Source organism: Podarcis bocagei (genome assembly GCF_964188305.1).
Source record: "Podarcis bocagei genome assembly, chromosome: 13".
NCBI classification, from domain to species: Eukaryota; Metazoa; Chordata; class Lepidosauria; order Squamata; family Lacertidae; genus Podarcis; species Podarcis bocagei.
In genome coordinates, this window is record NC_138138.1 from 54,445,219 (window position 1) to 54,463,372 (window position 18,154).

Consider the following 18,154-nt stretch of genomic DNA (forward strand, 5'->3'; position numbering starts at 1 on the left):
CTCTACGTGGGGCTACCTTTGAAGGTGACCCAGAAACTGCAATTAATCCAGAATGTGGCAGCTAGACTGGTGACTGGGAGTGGCCGCCAGGACCACAGAACATCGGCCCTGAGAGATCTGCATTGGCTCCCAGTACGTTTCTGAGCACAATTCAAAGTGTTGGTGCTGACCTTTAAAGCCCTAAACAGCTTCGGTCCTGTATACCTGAAGGAGCGTCTCCACCCATTGTTCTGCCTGGATACTGAGATCCAGCTCTGAGGGCCTTCCGGCGGTTCCCTCATTGCAAGAAGTGAGGTTACAGGGAACCAGGCAGAGCGCCTTCTCGGTGGTGGCGCCCGCCTTGTGGAACGCCCTCCCTTCAGATGTGAAGGAAATAAGCAGCTATCTTCTCCTTAAAAGACATCTGAAGGCAGCCCTGTTTAGGGAAGTTTATAAGGGGGCGACAGAGGACGAGATGGTGGGACAGTGTTCTCAAAGCTACCAGCATGAGTTTGACATAACTGCGGGAGGCAGTGGAAGACAGGAGGGCCTGGCCTGCTCTGGTCCAGGGGGTCACGAAGAGGCGGACACGACTAAATGACTAAACAACAACAAAACCTCATGAGCACACCAACCTTGGTCGATGCCGTTGATGTAAAAGTGAAGAGCGTTGTTGGACTTCCTGGTCAAGCCGATGTGGTCTCCTTCCTGCAGAAACAGAGAGGCGATAGAGGGTGGATTTCTGGGGAGAGTGGAAAGGAGCTGAAGTCCCCACAAGGAGCAGGGATGGGGCCACACTCAGCTCACCTGTAGCTCATCCAGGCTGAACTCGCAGTACTCTCGCCGCGTCCCCTTCCCATTGGTCAGGATGCCACAACCACTCATCATGATGGTTCCTGGGTGGGGATGACAAGAGGAAGGAGCCTGATTGGCTGCCGATGGAGACGGGTACCAACTCATCCCCTCCGAGTCAAATGCAGGTCCGTGGTGCTTCTGCAGCACGAACACCTGTACAGTGGTGCCCCGCAAGACGAACGCCTCGCAAGACGGAAAACCCGCTAGACGAAAGGGTTTTCCGTTTTGGAGGCGCTTCGCAAAACGAATTTCCCTATGGGCTTCCTTCGCAAGACGAAAGCCCATAGGGAAATCTCCGGGACAGCGGGGAAGTGCAGCGCGTCTTCCCCACTGTCCTCGGACCTCCTCCGAAGGCTGGCGGGGGGGCGGAAAGCCCTTCTCCCCGCGCCAGCCTTCGGATGGCTGTCCTGAAGACTTGCGGTGGGAGGAGGGTTTTCCTTCCCACCACCAACATTCAGAATGCTGTTCTGAATGTTGGCGGTGGGGAGGAAAAACCCTCCTCCCACGCAAGCCCCGGGAACAGAGGAGAAGCGCTGCGCCCCTTCCCCTCTGTTCCCGTACCTGTCCTGAAGGCTTGCGGTGGGGAGAAAAGCCCTTCTCCGCACCGCCAGCCTGGCAAGCGGTTTCCATAGGAAGGCATTAATTGATTTTCAATGCATTCCTATGGGAAACCGTGCTTCGCAAGACGAAAAACTCACAAGAAGAAAAAACTTGCGGAACGAATTAATTTTGTCTTGCGAGGCACCACTGTATACCTGAAGGAACGTCTCCACCCCCATCGCTCAGCTCGGACACTGAGATCCAGCGCCGAGGGCCTTCTGGCGGTTCCCTCATTGCAAGAAGTGAGGTTACAGGGAACCAGGCAGAGGGCCTTCTCGGTGGTGGCGCCCGCCCTGTGGAACCCGCCCTCCCATCCGATGTGAAGGAAATAAGCAGCTATCTTATCTTTAAAAGACATCTGAAGGCAGCCCTGTTCAGGGAAGTTTTTAATATTTAATGCTGTACTGTTTTTAACACTTGATTGGGAGCCGCCCAGAGTGGCTGGGGAGACTCAGCCAGGTGGGCGGGGTATAAATAATAAATTATTATTATTATTATAACTAGCAGCGATGAGATCGGCTACCACATCAGATTCAATGTACAGTGGTACCTCGGGTTAAGTACTTAATTCATTCTGGAGGTCCGTTTTTAACCTGAAACTGTTCTTAACCTGAAGCACCACTTTAGCCAATGGGGCCTCCCACTGCCGCCACGCCGCTGGAGCACGATTTCTGTTCTCAGCCTGAAGCAAAGTTCTGAACCCGAGGTAATATTTCTGGGTTAGCCGAGTCTGTAACCTGAAGCGTATGTAACCTGAAGCGTATGTAACCCGAGGTACCACTGTATATAAAGACCTTTAGCAACCTGGGACCAGTTTACCTGTGAAATCATCACTGCCCCATCTATGCCCACTTGACGGCTTTGATCTGTGGGTGCCACATCAATAGCTGCTTCCCAATCGTAATAATATTTTCATTATTTACCGTATTTTTCGCTCTATAGGATGCACTTTTTCCCTCCTAAAAAGCAAGGGAAAATGTTGTGTGCGTCCTATGGAGCGAATGCAGTGGGGAGGGAGGCGGGAAAAGCCCCCAAGAGCCGCACACAAGCTCTGCGGGGCTCTTGCGGGCTTTTCCCCAGGAGGGAGAAGGGACTGACTGGCCGCATCAGTCCCTTCTCCCACCTCCCAGAAAAGCCCCCAGGAGCCACGTACCCTTTAAAGAGTGCGCAGCTTCTGTGGGCTTTTGCGAGAGGTGAGGGAATCCCCCCCCCACCTCCCAGAAAAGCCAGGAGAAGCCGTGCAGCCCTTTGAAAGAGCGCGCGGCTTCTGCCGGTTTTGCGGGAGGTGGGGGAATTCCCCCACCTCCCGCAAAAGCAGGGAGAAGGTCTGGGAGAATCGCACAGGCTGCCTACAGCCTGTCCGCTGCTCCCAGAGCTGGGGGGGGGGGGAGAGAATCATATTGTTTTCCTTGATTTCCCCCTCTGAAAACTAGCTGCGCCCTATGGTCAGGTACGCCCTATGGTACGAAAAATACGGTACAGTGGTGCCTCGCAAGACGAAAAGAATCCATTCTGTGATTCTCTTCGTCTAGCGGTTTTTTGTCTTGCGAAGCAAGCCCATTGACGGATTAGCGGATTAGCGCTATTAGCGGCTTTTAGCAGCTTATCTGCTTATTGGATCAGCTGATAAGCGGCTTAGCGGCTAAGAAAAAGGGGGGGAGGGGAAAAACCCAGCAGGAACTCGCAAGACATTGTCGTCTTGCGAAGCAAGCCCATAGGAGATTCGTTTTGCGAAGCACCTCCAAAACGGAAAACCCTTTCGTCTAGCGAGTTTTCCGTCTATCTGACTGGGCTGCCCCCAGCTGCCAACAAAATATTAAAGACACAACAAAACATCAAACATTTAAAAAACAACAACTTCCCTACACAGGGCTGCCTTCATTTGTCTTCTGAAAGAAACGCCAGTCTCCTAGTGAGGAAGCGTCTACACTGCGGAACTCACTGCCTATTGATACTCTTCTAGGCAGCTGATAAAAATATTTTTGTTTAGACAAGCCTACAGAAGGCTGTGTGCTTTAATCCGATTTCAAATCAGATAAAATGGCTAATTTCAAATTTCTGGAATGTTTTGAATAGTGAAAACAAACTACAGTGGTGCCCCGCAAGGCGAATGCCTCGCAAGACGGAAAACTCGCTAGACGAAAGAGTTTTCCGTTTTGGAGGTGCTTCGCAAAACGAATTTCCTATGGGCTTGCTTCGCAAGACGACAATGTCTTGCGAGTTCCTGCTGGTTTTTTCCCCTCCCCCCCTTTTTCTAAGCCGCTAATCAGCTGATCCGATCAGCACATAAGCCGCTAAAAGCCGCTAATAGCGCTAATCCGCTAATCGTCTTGCTTCGCAAGACGAAAAAACCGCTAGACGAAGAGAATCACAGAACGGATTCTTTTCGTCTTGCAAGGCACCACTGTACTTTTTTGCTGACAATTTTAACATTTTTCTTGCAACCAAACCTTATGGAATTGCTAAAAATAAACAAACTCTCCATGCTGCAGTAGTGCTACAGAAGCCTTGTTAGAAACAGCCAGTTCCTCTCCTGCCCTTCATCTCCCACAAACCCCGACAGAATGAGCGAGGGGGGTTACCTGAACGCAGGTTGGTCATGGTGGCTGGGTACTCCAGGTTGTTAGGATTGTGGGTAGTGACCCCGATTTCAATGGATCCCGACCACTTGTCCACTAGCTTGTCGATTCGGATCTGGAAGAAGCAGCAGAGCCGTCAGTCATTTTTCATGCCCAGGGACCTAGTCCTCTTCCCCATCCTTTGCCTGTCTCACCCTGGGACCTGTATCTCTTGTTGGTACTAAAGGGTTAAGAGGTAACAAGTCGCTCTAATCACTGAGCAGCTGGAAGTCATTAAGCATCCAGGAATGTGAGTTAGTTTGTATAAATAGTCAGTTCACCCGTGTGTTTTCTCTTCTCTTCCCCACCCCTGACCTGACTCGCAGACTCAGTTTGTGGCCATGGGCGTGTTTGCTAATATGAGTTAAGTTTAGAGTAAAGTTTTCTTTATGACGGAGATAAAAGCATGTGTGCTTTATCGCCAGGGTTTTTTCTTTTGTAAATAAAGTGTTGTTGTTTTTGAGTTCCAAAGTGCTTGCTCCAGGATTCTTCATTGAAAGGTACTGACTCTCCTGCCTTCTTCAACCGCTGCACGAAATTCTCTGCTGAGATAAGATTTATGGCGTTGGAAGCGCACTGGACGTTTACTTAACATTAAACTAATTAAAGTTTAATGGACATCTCTCTTGATGCCTTCTGTCCATCTCCTCCCCACTTCAGGCACCTAAATCAGCCTCCCCCTAAACTGCGTCCTTCCAGCTGTTTGGGACTACAGCTCCCATCAGACTCCCGTCCCCGGACAACGTGCAGTTCGACAGCTGCGATTCAAAATGGCTGAAGCGACTCAGGCTTGGGGAAGGCTTGCTAGACCACAATACCCATCATGCCCGACCACTGGATATGCTGGCAGGGGGGCTGATGGGAGCTGGAGTCTAGCAACATTGAGAGGGACTCCTTCGTTCCGGAGGTCCGTTCTTAACCTGAAACTGTTCTTAACCTGAAGCACCACTTTAGCCAATGGGGCCTCCTGCTGCCGCCGCGCCGCCGGAGCACAATTTCTCTTCTCATCCTGAAGCAAAGTTCTTAACCTGAAGCACTATTTCTGGGTTAGCGGAGTCTGTAACCTGAAGCGTATGTAACCTGAAGCATATGTAACCCGAGGTACCACTGTAGCCTATTAAACTTTAAAAGCTTAGGTCCAGTCGCAGACGACTCTGGGGTTGCGGTGCTCATCTCGCTTTACTGGCCGAGGGAGCCGGCGTACAGCTTCTGGGTCATGTGACCAGCAGGACTAAGCTGCTTCTGGCGAACCAGAGCAGCGCATGGAAACGCCGTTTACCTTCCCACCAGAGTGGTACCTATTTATCTGCTTGCACTTTGACGTGCTTTCGAACTGCTAGGTGGGCACTGAGAACTTACGCACAGTCCAATTGTGTGCGACCACGTATATGCACAGCGTCAACAAATAAATTGATTTAAACTGCGAAAATAGTGCCAAAAGAGCAGGGAAATGGCTAGCAGTTCTGGGAGCCTTTGCAAGGGCAAAGGGACGCAGAATCAGCTGCCTGGGACAACCAGGGAGGGAGGGAAGGCTCTTGACGCTTTAACGTTAGTGCAGAAGACGGAAATCTGGACAGTCTAGAGATGGGTTTTTTTCCTGGGCAAAAACTGCAATTGCCAGAATTTTCTCTTCGAAGTAACCACCAGCAGGCCTCGTTTTGGAATGGGGTTTGCATGCGCCTCTTCTGTGTCGACAAGAAGAAAACCACAATGCGGCTGCCAGCCTGGCGTGTTCCTGCATTGAGGCGATACTTCGATAGCTGTTTAGGTAAGAACATATGAACAGGCCTGCTGGATTAGGCCAAAGAGGACACCCAGCAGCCTGTTTTCACAGTGGCCAAGCAGATGCCCATTATGGGAAACCCACAAGCAGGATTCGAACCCAAGAGCGACTCTCTCTCCTTCTGCGGTTTCCGTGGTAGCCGAGCAGAGCCATCGTGCCTGGTAGCCCTCAATAGCCCTAAAATTGATGAAAGCTAAAATGCCGAGGTGGTGAGAGAAAAAGGGAAACAGTGACATAAGACTAAGCTAGAGAAAGGACTAAGAGGACATATATTTGATAAAATTGCTTAGAAGCTGCTGAAATAATCTTGGAAACAGGGATGCAGAAAGGGGAGGTATGGGGGAGTCCGAGAAACGAAGGTTATAGAAAAAAGGTTATGAAATTATACATGTTTGTTTGTCTTTTTATTTGTTTGTATTGTTTAAAAAATGTTGTAAAACTAATAAAAAATTATTTAAAAAAACAATAGCCCTCTCTGTCATGAATTTGTCACTAAGATCTCTTAATAATAATAATAATAATAATTTTTTATTTATATCCCGCCCTTTCCGGTTCAAAAACCGGGCTCAGGGCAGCTAACAACAAATTTAAAACACTTAATTATAAAAGCAGTGTAAAATACAGTATAGAAACATGAATAACAATAAAATTCAAAAATCAGTTTAGGGAAAATAAGCATTAGATAATCCCCAGGACTAGCTGGCTGAATTGGTCCTCTTTGGGCCAGCGAGGAGACCAGGGGTCTGAGAGTGGGTGATCTTCATAAAAGGGGAGGGGGAGGGAAGGAAGGGAAGGGAAATAAAAGATCAGGCTGCACTTAAATTAAAGGCCAGGCGGAATAGCTCTGTCTTACAGGCCCGCCAGAAGGTTAAATTCTGAAGGGCCCTGGTCTCCTGGGACAGAGCATTCCACCAGGTCGGAGCCACCACTGAGAAGGCCCTGGCCCTGGTGGAGGATAATCTGACTTCCTTAGGGCTCGGGACCTCTAAACTATGGTTGTTCATGAAATCTTGCTGATTTCATCTGTACCCTCTAACCATGTAGTCTCGGTGAGATCCTTTCTTTGGCAGAAACTGAAAGTAAAGATTGATAAAAGCAAAAAAAGAATAGAGGAGCCCCCGCCCTTGCGCTGCTTTTTGGCTAGTAACGCCAAATGCAGATGACACCAAACTGGGAGAGGTGGCTAACACCCAAGAGGACAGGATCACACTTCAAAACGACCTTGACAGATTAGAGAACTGGGCAAAAACAAACAAGATGAATTTTAACAGTGAGAAACGTAAAGTATTGCACTTGGGCAAAAAAAATGAGAGGCACAAATACAAGATGGGTGACACCTGGCTTGAGAGCAGTACATGTGAAAAGGATCTAGGAGTCTTGGTTGACCACAAACTTGACATGAGCCAACAGTGTGACGCGGCAGCTAAAAAAGCCAATGCAATTCTGGGCTGCATCAATAGGAGTATAGCATCTAGATCAAGGGAAGTAATAGTGCCACTGTATTCTGCTCTGGTCAGACCTCACCTGGAGTACTGTGTCCAGTTCTGGGCACCACAGTTCAAGAAGGACACTGACCAACTGGAACGTGTCCAGAGGAGGGCAACCAAAATGGTCCAAGGCCTGGAAACGATGCCTTATGAGGAACGGCTAAGGGAGCTGGGAATGTTTAGCCTGGAGAAGAGGAGGTTGAGGGGTGATATGATAGCCATGTTCAAATATATAAAAGGATGTCATATAGAGGAGGGAGAAAGGTTGTTTTCTGCTGCTCCAGAGAAGTGGACACGGAGCAATGGATCCAAACTACAAGAAAGAAGATTCCACCTAAACATTAGGAAGAACTTCCTGACAGTAAGAGCTGTTTGACAGTGGAATTTGCTGCCAAGGAGTGTGGTGGAGTCTCCTACTTTGGAGGTCTTTAAGCAGAGGCTTGACAACCATATGTCAGGAGTGCTCTGATGGTGTTTCCTGCTTGGCAGGGGGTTGGACTCGATGGCCCTTGTGGTCTCTTCCAACTCTAGGATTCTATGACTCTAGGTAAAAGGTAAAGGACCCCTGGACGGTTAAGTCCAGTCAAAGGCGACTCTGGGGTTGCGGCGCTCATCTCGCTTTCAGGTCGAGGGAGCCGGCGTTTGTCCGCAGACAGCTTTCTGGGTCATGTGGCCAGCAGGACTAAACTGCTTCTAGCGCAACGAAACACCGTGACAGAAACCAGAGTGCACAAAAACACAATTTACCTTCCTATTTATCTACCTGCACTGGCGTGCTTTCGAACTGCTAGGTTGGCAGGAGCTGGGACAGACCAACGGGAGTTCGGCCCATTACGGGGATTCAAACCTCCAACCTTCTGATTGTCAAGCCCAAGAGGCTCCGTGCTTTAGACCACAGCGCCACCCGTGTCCCTATTTTTCAGCTAGTAATGAACCCCAACCCGCCAACAATATTTTACTTTTCGTAAATGGAAGAAAATATGAAAACCTGGAGAAGACTGAGAGGGGATATGATAGGTAAAGGTAAAGGGGACCCCTGACCATTAGGTCTAGTCACGAACAACTCTGCGGTTGCGGCGCTCATCTCGCTTTAGTGGCCGAGGGAGCCGGCGTTCAGCTTCCGGGTCATGGGGCCAGCATGACAAAGCCGCTTCTGGCGAACCAGAGCAGCGCACGGAAACGCCGTTTACTTTCCCGCCGGAGTGGTACCTATTTATCTACTCGCACTTTGATGTGCTTTTGAACTGCTAGGTTGGCAGGAGCAGGGACCGAGCAACGGGAGCTCACCCCGTCACAGGGATTCGAGCCGCCGACCTTCTGATTGGCAAGTCCTAGGCTCTGTGGTTTAACCCACAGCGCCACCCGTGTCCCAGGGGATATGATAGCCGCCGTCAAATATCTGAAGGGCCATCCCGTGGAAGACGGAGCACGCTTGTTTCCCAGACCAATGAATCCAAATGACAAGAAAGGAGAGTGCAACTAAACTTCAGGAAGTCTCCTCTCCAGGGCTTTATTTCTGAGCAATCGAAGACTGTGCCTCCATGCAGCCCACCTCTCCTCCGCCCATTTCACGCCTCTTCTGGTTCTGGGAGACATGGGAGGAAGGGAGCTGGTTGCAGCAGGAGGGGGAGACACTCTTCACCGGCCTGACTCACTTCTGCCCCTTGATCTCCCCCTCCTCTCCTGAAGTAATGGGTTTCTGTACTGTCAGTTTAAAACTGACTCGACCCCCCCCCCTTTTCTTCTTCGCAGACCCAGTCTGGAAACAGCGCCAGAGTGTGTTCTCGGAGATGGTGACCTCTTGCTCCAAGATAAGAGTAGGAACAGAAAGATCCTTTTATGGTCAGAGGTACAGGAAGGAATATCCTTTTATGGTCAGAAGTATAGGAAAGAATACCCTTTTATGGTTAAGGATACCAGAGCAGGAACATATGTGATGTCAACCTGCGTGTATAGGCTGACGTGGTTGGATTCCTAGGGAAGGAGGGAGAGGGTGCCTGGAGGATATATATACTGCATGAAATTTCTCATTTCTTTGGACTTGCTGTGGACACACCACACAGGTGCCTTTCTCCTGTTCCGGAGAGCAGAAATAAAGCACTCTTTCTCTGAACCAACCCTCAGTGTCATTTGACTTCCTTCCTCCCGTCCGGGACCAACGCAGAGCCCACCAATCGGTAAAGTCTAATAAGGCTACACTCCCGCTCCAGTTTCAGCCTCCGATTCTGGACTTCTCTCTGCCCCCAATTCTCCCCTTCTCACCTCAAACATCTCGTTGTCTCGCAGCGGACGGTTGGTCATGACAACGCCGTTGTTGAACTCGTCCAGCGGGCGCCTCCGCTCGGCCGTCTTGTTGTTGTTGCTGAGCTTGATGAGGGTGCCGCACTTTTCGTGGAAGAGGAGGGCATCGTTTGAGGTCATGGCGGGGGCTCCACAGGAGGCAGCGTCCGAGGGCGGACTGCCCAGGCTGACGTTCAGCAGGCTGCCGTTGTAGGCCGACAGGATGGCGTTGCTCACGACCTCCGACAGCTCCATGCTGGAAAACCCTGCAGGCCGGAAGAAGAAGAGTTTGGGTTTGATATCCTACTTTATCACTACCCAAAGGAGTCTCAAAGCGGCTCACATTCTCCTTTCCCTTCCTGGCCCATAACAAACACTCTGTGAGGTGAGTGGGGCTGAGAGATTTCAGAGAAATGTGACTGGCCCAAGGTCACCCAGCAGCTGCATGTGGAGAAGCGGAGACGCGAACCCGGTTCCCCAGATTACGAGACTACCGCTCTTAACCACTACACCATGCTGGCACCGGAGGAGGAGGAGGAGGAGGAGAGCGTTGTTAAGAAGGGGACAAGGCCCTCTTTGGTACACACTCCAAAATAGCTCGCAAGGTCTCCTATCCCAGGATGCTCAACACATCTACTGAGAGCAAAGGACCCTGGAATTGCTAAGATCAGTCCGCGGGAAGGTAGTAGGTATTTCTTCATACACAGAGGAAAGGCCACCAAACACTGGGCAGTATCAAATGCCCTTTCTACACTGGGGGCCCCCAACGCATGCCCAATTAAAGGGCCTTGTTTTGTTCTCAATGCCAATGGGGCAAAGAGCATAAGGAAAGCTGAATCAGGCCAACAACCCAGCATTTATTTATTATTATTTTTTATTTATAGGCATCTCCCCACTTAAAGGTAAAGGTATCCCTGACCATAATAGTAATAATACTAATAATAATTATTTATTATTTATACCCCGCCCATCTGGCTGAGTTTCCCCAGCCACTCTGGGCGGCTTCCAACAGAACACTAAAATACAATAACCCATTAAACTTTAAAAGCTTAGGTCCAGTCGTGGCTGACTCTGGGGTTGCAGTGCTCATCTCACTTTATTGGACGAGGGAGCCGGCGTACAGCTTCCGGGTCATGTGGCCAGCAGGACTAAGCCGCTTCTGGCGAACCAGAGCAGTGCACGGAAACGCCGTTTACCTATTTATCTACTTGCACTTGATGTGCTTTCGAACGGCTAGGTGCGCACTGAGAACTTACGTGCAGTCAAATTGTGTGTGACCGCGTACATGCACAGCGTCGATAAATAAATCGATTTGAACTGCGAAAATAGTGCCAAAAGAGCAGGGAAATGGCTAGCAGTCCTGGGAGCCTTTGCAAGGGCAATCCCACGAGCCTTTGCACTGAACTTTTGGGCCTTTTCAAGGGGTTACAGATGGTTAGAGGGCATTTACAGGTTTCTTAGGGCCCCCCCCATATGCCATTTTGTGTAGACGCACGGGACCCAGGAGCATAACCCCTGCGGAAGTGGAGAGGTGCCTGTATTAAATGTGTTGTATACCGCCCTTCAAGGGACGTGGGTGGCGCTCTGGATTAAACCACAGAGCCTAGGACTTGGCGAAGGTTGGCGGTTCGAATCCCCGCGACGGAGTAGGCTCCCGTTGCTTGGTCCCTGCTCCTCCTGCCAACCTACTGGTTTGAAAGCACGTCAACCCCAGAGTCGGTCACGACTGGACCTAATGGTCAGGTGTCCCTTTACCTTCAGCTGTAGATGTCAGAGCAGTTCCTCAAGTCCAGCACCTTGATCTCACAGTGGCCACCCAGACACCCCCATGGGAAACCCACAAGCAGGACTTGAGTGCGAGCCTCTCCCCCCTTGTGATTCACAGCAACTGGAACCCAGAGACAAGCTGCCTCCCAAACTGGAGGCAGAGCAGAGTCATCACGGCTAGTAGCCACAGGCAGCATTAATTTGTCTACGGCTATTAGCCATCAATATAGGGATGCAGGTGGCGCTGTGGGTTAAACCCCAGAGCCTAGGACTTGCCGATCAGAAGGTCGGCGGTTCGAATCCCCGCAAAGGTGAGCCCCCGTTGCTCTGTCCCTGCTCCTGCCAACCTAGCAGTTCGAAAGCACCTCAAAAGTGCAAGTAGATAAATAGGTACCGCTCCGGCGGGAAGGTAAACGGCGTTTCCATGCGCTGCTCTGGTTCGCCAGAAGCGGCTTAGTCCTGCTGGCCACATGACCCGGAAGCTGTACGCTGGCTCCCTCAGCCAATAAAGCGAGATGAGCGCCACAACCCAAGAGTCAGTCACGACTGGACCTAATGGTCAGTGGTCCCTTTACCTTTATTAGCAATCAATAGTCCTCTCCTTCTCCGTGACTTTGCCTCATCTTCTTTCAAAGCTGCCCACGTTGGTGGCTGCCACTGCGTCTTGTGGCGGCGAGTTCCACAGTCTGCTGTGTGAAGCATCTATTCCTTTAGGCCCTCCCAAATCTCCAGGCATGCTGCTGCAGTGGGTGGCACCCAACATGATGGCCTGGGACTGGGGCTCAGACTCGGAGCCAGAGGAGTCTCAGTCCGCACTGGATCCTTTGCCCCAGGCGGCATCTGAACCTAGTCTGGGGCCTGATTCTGAAGAGTCCCAGTCTACACAGGTCCCCCTGCAACAAACACCAGCTGGGCCGAGTCAGGGGCCTGAGCCTGCCCTGGCTCCAGATGGGGGATTACGGTATTTTTTGCTCTATAAGGCTCACTTTTTCCCTCCTAAAAAGTAAGGGGAAATGTCTGTGCGTCTTACGGAGCGAATGCAGGCTGCGCAGCTATCCCAGAAGCCAGAACAGCAAGAGGGATCGTTGCTTTCACTGTGCAGCGATCCCTCTTGCTGTTCTGGCTTCTGAGATTCAGAATTTTTTTTTTCTTGTTTTCCTCCTCTAAAAACTAGGTGCATCTTGTGGTCTGGTGCGTCTTATAGAGTGAAAAATACGGGTACCTCGTTGCCTCCAGCTGGGCCATCACTTACTGCTGCTCCACTACCGGTTGGGTTAGGAGGGGCTGAGGTGGCCCCTGGGTCTAGTAACCCAGCAACGTCTCCGGAGCTGCAGAGACTCAGGTCTGAGAGAAGGAGAGACCTAAGTACTCGCAGGAGGAGTACTAGCCTTTGGCCAAGACAGGGAGGTGAGTCGCCGGGGGATCAGGACCGGCCATTACCCCGATAGAGAGAAAAGGTTGCTGGACCCTGCCCCAGGTTGCGGGAGCAATGTTGCTATTTGCCAGAACCTGCCTGTGATCCTGTGCCCGACCTTGCCTGATTTCCTGCCTTGGCTCTGTTGGACTGACTCCTTGTGGAACCCTTGGATTTGGGACCGGACCTGGACTGTGTTCCTCGGGTGACCCCCAGGCCCAGCACACCCAAGTCCTCCAGAGCAGAAAGGAAATGCTCACCGTTCTCCGACTCCAGGCTGTTGGGAAATTTATCCGGCCGGTTCTGGTTGCAAGGCAGGTCCAGAGCTGCAAAACGAGGGGGAAAGGAGGTGAGGGATTAGACTCAACACCAGCTGCAATGCCCTCTAACTGCAGTGCACAGATCGGTCCGGCATTGCGAGAAGCAAAGCTACAGGGAACCAGGCAGAGGGCCTTCTCGGTGGTGGCGCCCGCCCTGTGAAACGCCCTCCCTTCAGATGTGAAGGAAATAAGCAGCTATCTTCTCTTTAAAAGACATCTGAAGGCAGCCCTGTTCAGGGAAGCTTTTAACGTGTGATATTGTACTGTATTTTTGGTTTTTATGGAAGCCGCCCAGAGTGGCTGGGGAGGCCCAGCCAGATGGGCGGGGTATAAATAATAAATTATTATTATTATTATTTTCAGATTTGAAAATAAGGGATCAGCAGCCTCAGAACTAAGGGACCAGCAGCCTCACCTGTCCCGGGGAAAGTCTACGGGATATCTAACAATCCAGAATAGCAGCGGGAAGCAGCAGGAAACGGCACTGGAATAAGGGAATTTCCCGCAAAAAAAGGGAAGGTTGACAGCTACGTATCAGGGCAACAACAACAGATCGACCCCCATGATTCAGATCACGGCATATCTTTCTGCTCAAAGCAGAGACAGTGGCTACAGCTCCAGGTGGTTCATAGAGCACAACAAGAGCTCTGCTGAATGAGGCCAGCGGCCCAGCCAAGTCCAGCCTCCTGTTCTCACAGCCGCCACGCAGATGGCCCAATCGAAACCCTCAAACAGGATTCGAACACAAGATTCACACTCTCCCCTCCTGAGGTTTCCATCAGCTGGTACCCAGAATCACTGCTGCCTCCAAGCATAGACAAATTGGCTAGTAGCCATTGATAACCTAACCCCCCATGAATCTGCCTAATGCAATGCTAATCTAATATTAATCCAATATTACAGGCACTGGGCTGAGTCGCCTTCGCTTCTCATCTTGTCTCACCCTTAAGCAGGCAAGCCGAGCCCCAGGGAAAACAACACAAAGCGAATTCCCCAGCTTCGCCGGCTGCGCAGCGACATCTCAGCAAATTCCTCCCAGGATTCATCCGAATCATCAAACTGTAGAGTCGGAAGGGACCCCAAAAGCCAGTTTGGATAATTAAGGAATGTTGAATGATGTTGGATTGGAATTAAGTGGTTTTAAGCTGTAATTATGATAAAATGGTTTTCTTTTTTTTTAAGTAAGAATGTGAAGTTATAATAATTTAAGATGCTGAGATAAGGATTTGCTGTATAAACAACTTAAACTGGGGATACAAGAAGGGGAGGTATGAGGAGGTCGGGGAAATAAGCTACAAGAAAATAAGCTGTGAAATGTATGTGTTTTTCATATTTTTATGTTTGTTTTTTTCTTTTTTGTTTGTATAAAATTGGAAACTTTAATAAATATCTTATAATAAAAAAAGCCAGTTTGGATAGTTAGCCTTGGTGAAAACTTGACGTTTTCATCCCCCCAAAAGTTTTTGATTTGAGTTTCCATTGAAACGAGGCTGCATTTTAAATGTTTTAATGTTGTATTTTAATCTTGTTTTTTAAAGTTGTATCCCAATCAATTTGTTTTTATATCGGGTGTTAGCTGCCCTGAGCCCGGTCTTGGCTGGGGAGGGCGGGGTATAAATATTTTTTTATTATTATCTAGTCCAACCCCCAACCCCCCGCAATGTGGGAATCTCAGCTAACACGTTCATGACACGATGAATTGTTGGGACTACAACTCCCATTGTTGTTGAATAATTGGATGCAACAATTTTGTTTTAAAACCAATTAACACCCAATGTGTGCAGAGGAGGAGAAACCAAGATGGGGGAAAAGAGAGTTTGGGAAATTAAGCTTGATGAGGAACAGTTCAGGGAGTTGGGGATGCTTAACATGGAGAAGAGGAGACAGAGCGGTGGCGTGGAAGCCAGCTTCGGGTATATGGAAGAAGCTTGTTTTCTGCTTCTCTGGAAGGGGGGACTTCACCAAGAGATTCAAGTGGTAAGAAAAGAAATTCCAACTAAGCATTAGGAAGAACTTTCTGAGGGTAAGAGCTTTTCGACCCTGGAATGGTCTCTCTTAGGAGGTACAGTGGTACCTCGGGTTACATACGCTTCAGGTTACAGACTCCGCTAACCCAGAAATAGTGCTTCAGGTTAAGAACTTTGCTTCAGGATGAGAACAGAAATCGTGCTCCGGCGGCGCGGCAGTAGCAGGAGCTAAAATGGTGCTTCAGGTTAAGAACAGTTTCAGGTTAAGAACAGACCTCCGGAACGAATTAAGTACTTAACCCGAGGTTCCACTGTAGTGGACTTTCCTTCCTTGGAGGTTTTTAAAGCGAGGCTGCATGGCTGTCTGTTGAAATTGAAATTGAATTGAAATACTTTATTGTCACTTGTACAACTTGTATACAGTGAAGCACCACTTTAGCTAATGGGGCTTCCTGCTGCCGCCGCGCCGCCAGAGCACGATTTCTGTTCTCATCCTGAAGCAAAGTTCTTAACCTGAAGCACTATTTCTGGGTTAGCGGAGTCTGTAACCTGAAGCGTCTGTAACCCGAGGTACCACTGTACATTTTTTTTCTGGCAAAGGGTGTTTAAGGAGATAACAGAAAACACTGGGTTAAAGCTGACCCAGAGTCCAGAGGTAGCACTGTTATCGATATACGATGGGGTGGAAGGTTCACAGGCTACGAAGGACTTGCTCACAAATTTATGGACGGCTGCACAAGTTGTTATAGCTAGTGGAAGAGCCAAGGGGAATATAAAATGGAAGAATGGTATAAATAGGTGTGGGATATACCTATTTATGATAAATTAACATGTGCCATTAAGGTAAGAAGGGGAATACGCAGGATAAATGATTTTGAGGATACTGTATACGGAAGATGTTTGTAGAATTTGTAGTGTCAAAAAGGAAAGGAGTCAAACCAACGCAAGAGGTGTTGAGATTTTGGGAGGTTGGATAGTTACAATGGAATGGCCTCGGGGGTGTGGGGTTAACATTTTAATTCTTATTTATTTATGATTATTTCTTTGTCAAAATAAAAAATGAAATTGAAAAAGATAAAAAAGGGGGAAAGATAAGAATCATAGATTTGGAGGGGCACCAAGGATCCTCTAGTCCAGGAATGTCCAACAGGTAGATCGTGATCTACTGGTAGATTACTGGACGTCGGTGGAAGATCACTGGCTCCCCCCAAAGAAGCTCAGCAACTTTGGCTCCCCTAAAGAAAGCTTTACATCTTTGCCCTGAAGCCCCCCAAACAGGGCTTTCCTTCCTACGGGACTGCCTCTCCTGGTATGCCCCACGGAGGACCTTAAGGTCCACAAATGACAACACCTTGGAGGTCCCAAGTCGCAAGGTGGTTACATTGGTCTCAACTAGGGCCAGGGCCTTTTCAGTACTGGCCCCGACTTGGTGGAACGCTCTGTCCCAAGATACCAGGGCCCTGCGGGACTTGACATCTTTCTGCAGGGCCTGCAAGATGGAGCTGTTCCGCCTGGCCTTTGGTTTGGACTCAGTCTGACCCTTATGTTTCCCTCCCCTTATGGTTTTGATCTGTGGCCTGCTTTTAAAATGAGGCTGCATTTTAAATGGTATTTTAATGCGTATTTTAAATTGGTTATTTTACCCCCTATTATTTATTTTTTGTAATTTTACCGGTGTTAGCCGCCCTGAGCCCAGCTCTGGCCGGGGAGGGCGGGGTATAAATAAAAATTTATTATTATTACTACTTGAAAAAAAAGCTCAACTTTGACCCGAACCCCCCCAAAAACATGGATGGTTTTCCTTCCTAAAAAAAGCTCAACAACCTCGACCTGAACCCCAAAAAACAGGGTTTTCCTTCCTAAAAAAACTCAGATCACTGCCACCACCACCGTCCCTTACGGGGATCAAACCTGCAACCTTGTCAGGAAAAAGCAGCAATGCGAAAGCCAGCTGCAGGTGTCTGGAATGCAAAACAGGATGTTGATGTGTGGGACTGTACTAGTGGAAAAAGGGGCAGTCTATTCACTGTACTGAGCACTGGATGTTAGCTCAGAGTGTCATCTGACCTGTACTGGAAGTACAGGGGTGGAGTTACTCCTCTACTGTTGGAGACTGGAGAGTGCAGACACGTTTCTCTGTACTGCTGGTAAGACAGAAATAAAGCAATGTAAATAGATTTCTGTCTGTCTCTTTCCCCCTCCCTGAGGGAACCAGGGAGAGGGGGGAGAGGTGTGTCCCTCTCACGTTGAGTGGGATCGCCGATATGTGACCTTGCCTGTATCCTGCCGGGAGACGCAGACGGGGAGGTCAACAAGGATCTCAAGCCGAATGCCTGGAGTGAGGCCAGTTACCTCTGACTGCGGCTGAGACAATCAGCACCCTGGCCTCTAACCAACTGAGCCACCCAGCAGCCATTGGCCTAGCAGATGCCTTGCAGGTGAGCTCTTCCCCCGTACCTTCATCGTGCGCGACTGCCTCTTCCGCCTCCTCGGGGCTGCTGGGCACCACTGTGATCTGGGTGCACTTGCCGTACAGGTCCACCACGGCCCAGACGTGGAGGGGGATGCCGGTGGCGGCCACGCCGCAGTCCTGCCCGTTGACCCAGAGGCGCAGCTCCCCGTTGGCCGTGCGCTGGATCCCCACGCGGTCGCCCTCGCCCAGCTGGTCCAGATCCTGCCCATACTCCTCCAGGATAGAGCGCCCGTCCCGAAGCACCGAGCAGCCCGAGATGATCCAGGAGCCGCCCTTGAGGCCCGTGGCGCTGCTGGGGAACTCGAGGTGGTTGGGGTCCAAGGCCGTCACGCCAATCTCGATGGAGCCGCTCCAGGAATTAACCTGCGGGAGGCAGAGAGCCGTGTTAGGAACTCATAGATATGGAAGCTAGCGGGCAAGCCGCCCCTTAAACCTGGGTGGTGGTCGCCATAACGGAACGGCTGTTTGCGAGGGGGTTGGAATGGATGACCTTTGGGGATCCAAACCGATCGATTCTACTACATTGCGTGATTGTAAAGGTAAAGGCAGCCCTGTTTATGGAAGCTTTTAACGTTTGATGTACTACAGTATTTTAATATTTTTTTGGAAGC

At 49.8% G+C, this 18,154-nt stretch overlaps 1 protein-coding gene across 1 annotated transcript in view; it reads right to left on the reverse strand.

Annotated features, from left to right (window-relative positions):
* The window catches only part of NEURL4 (neuralized E3 ubiquitin protein ligase 4), a gene marked incomplete at its 5' end in the record, with an annotated part of 67,548 nt that overhangs the window by 43,813 nt on the left and 5,581 nt on the right, over positions 1–18,154 (reverse strand). The window contains 6 exons of the mRNA XM_081167670.1: positions 615–687; positions 787–875; positions 4,017–4,128; positions 9,585–9,868; positions 13,044–13,109; positions 17,528–17,906. Of these exons, the coding sequence (XP_081023796.1) occupies positions 615–687; positions 787–875; positions 4,017–4,128; positions 9,585–9,868; positions 13,044–13,109; positions 17,528–17,906 (1,003 nt within the window). The remainder of the gene's footprint in view (positions 1–614; positions 688–786; positions 876–4,016; positions 4,129–9,584; positions 9,869–13,043; positions 13,110–17,527; positions 17,907–18,154) is intronic.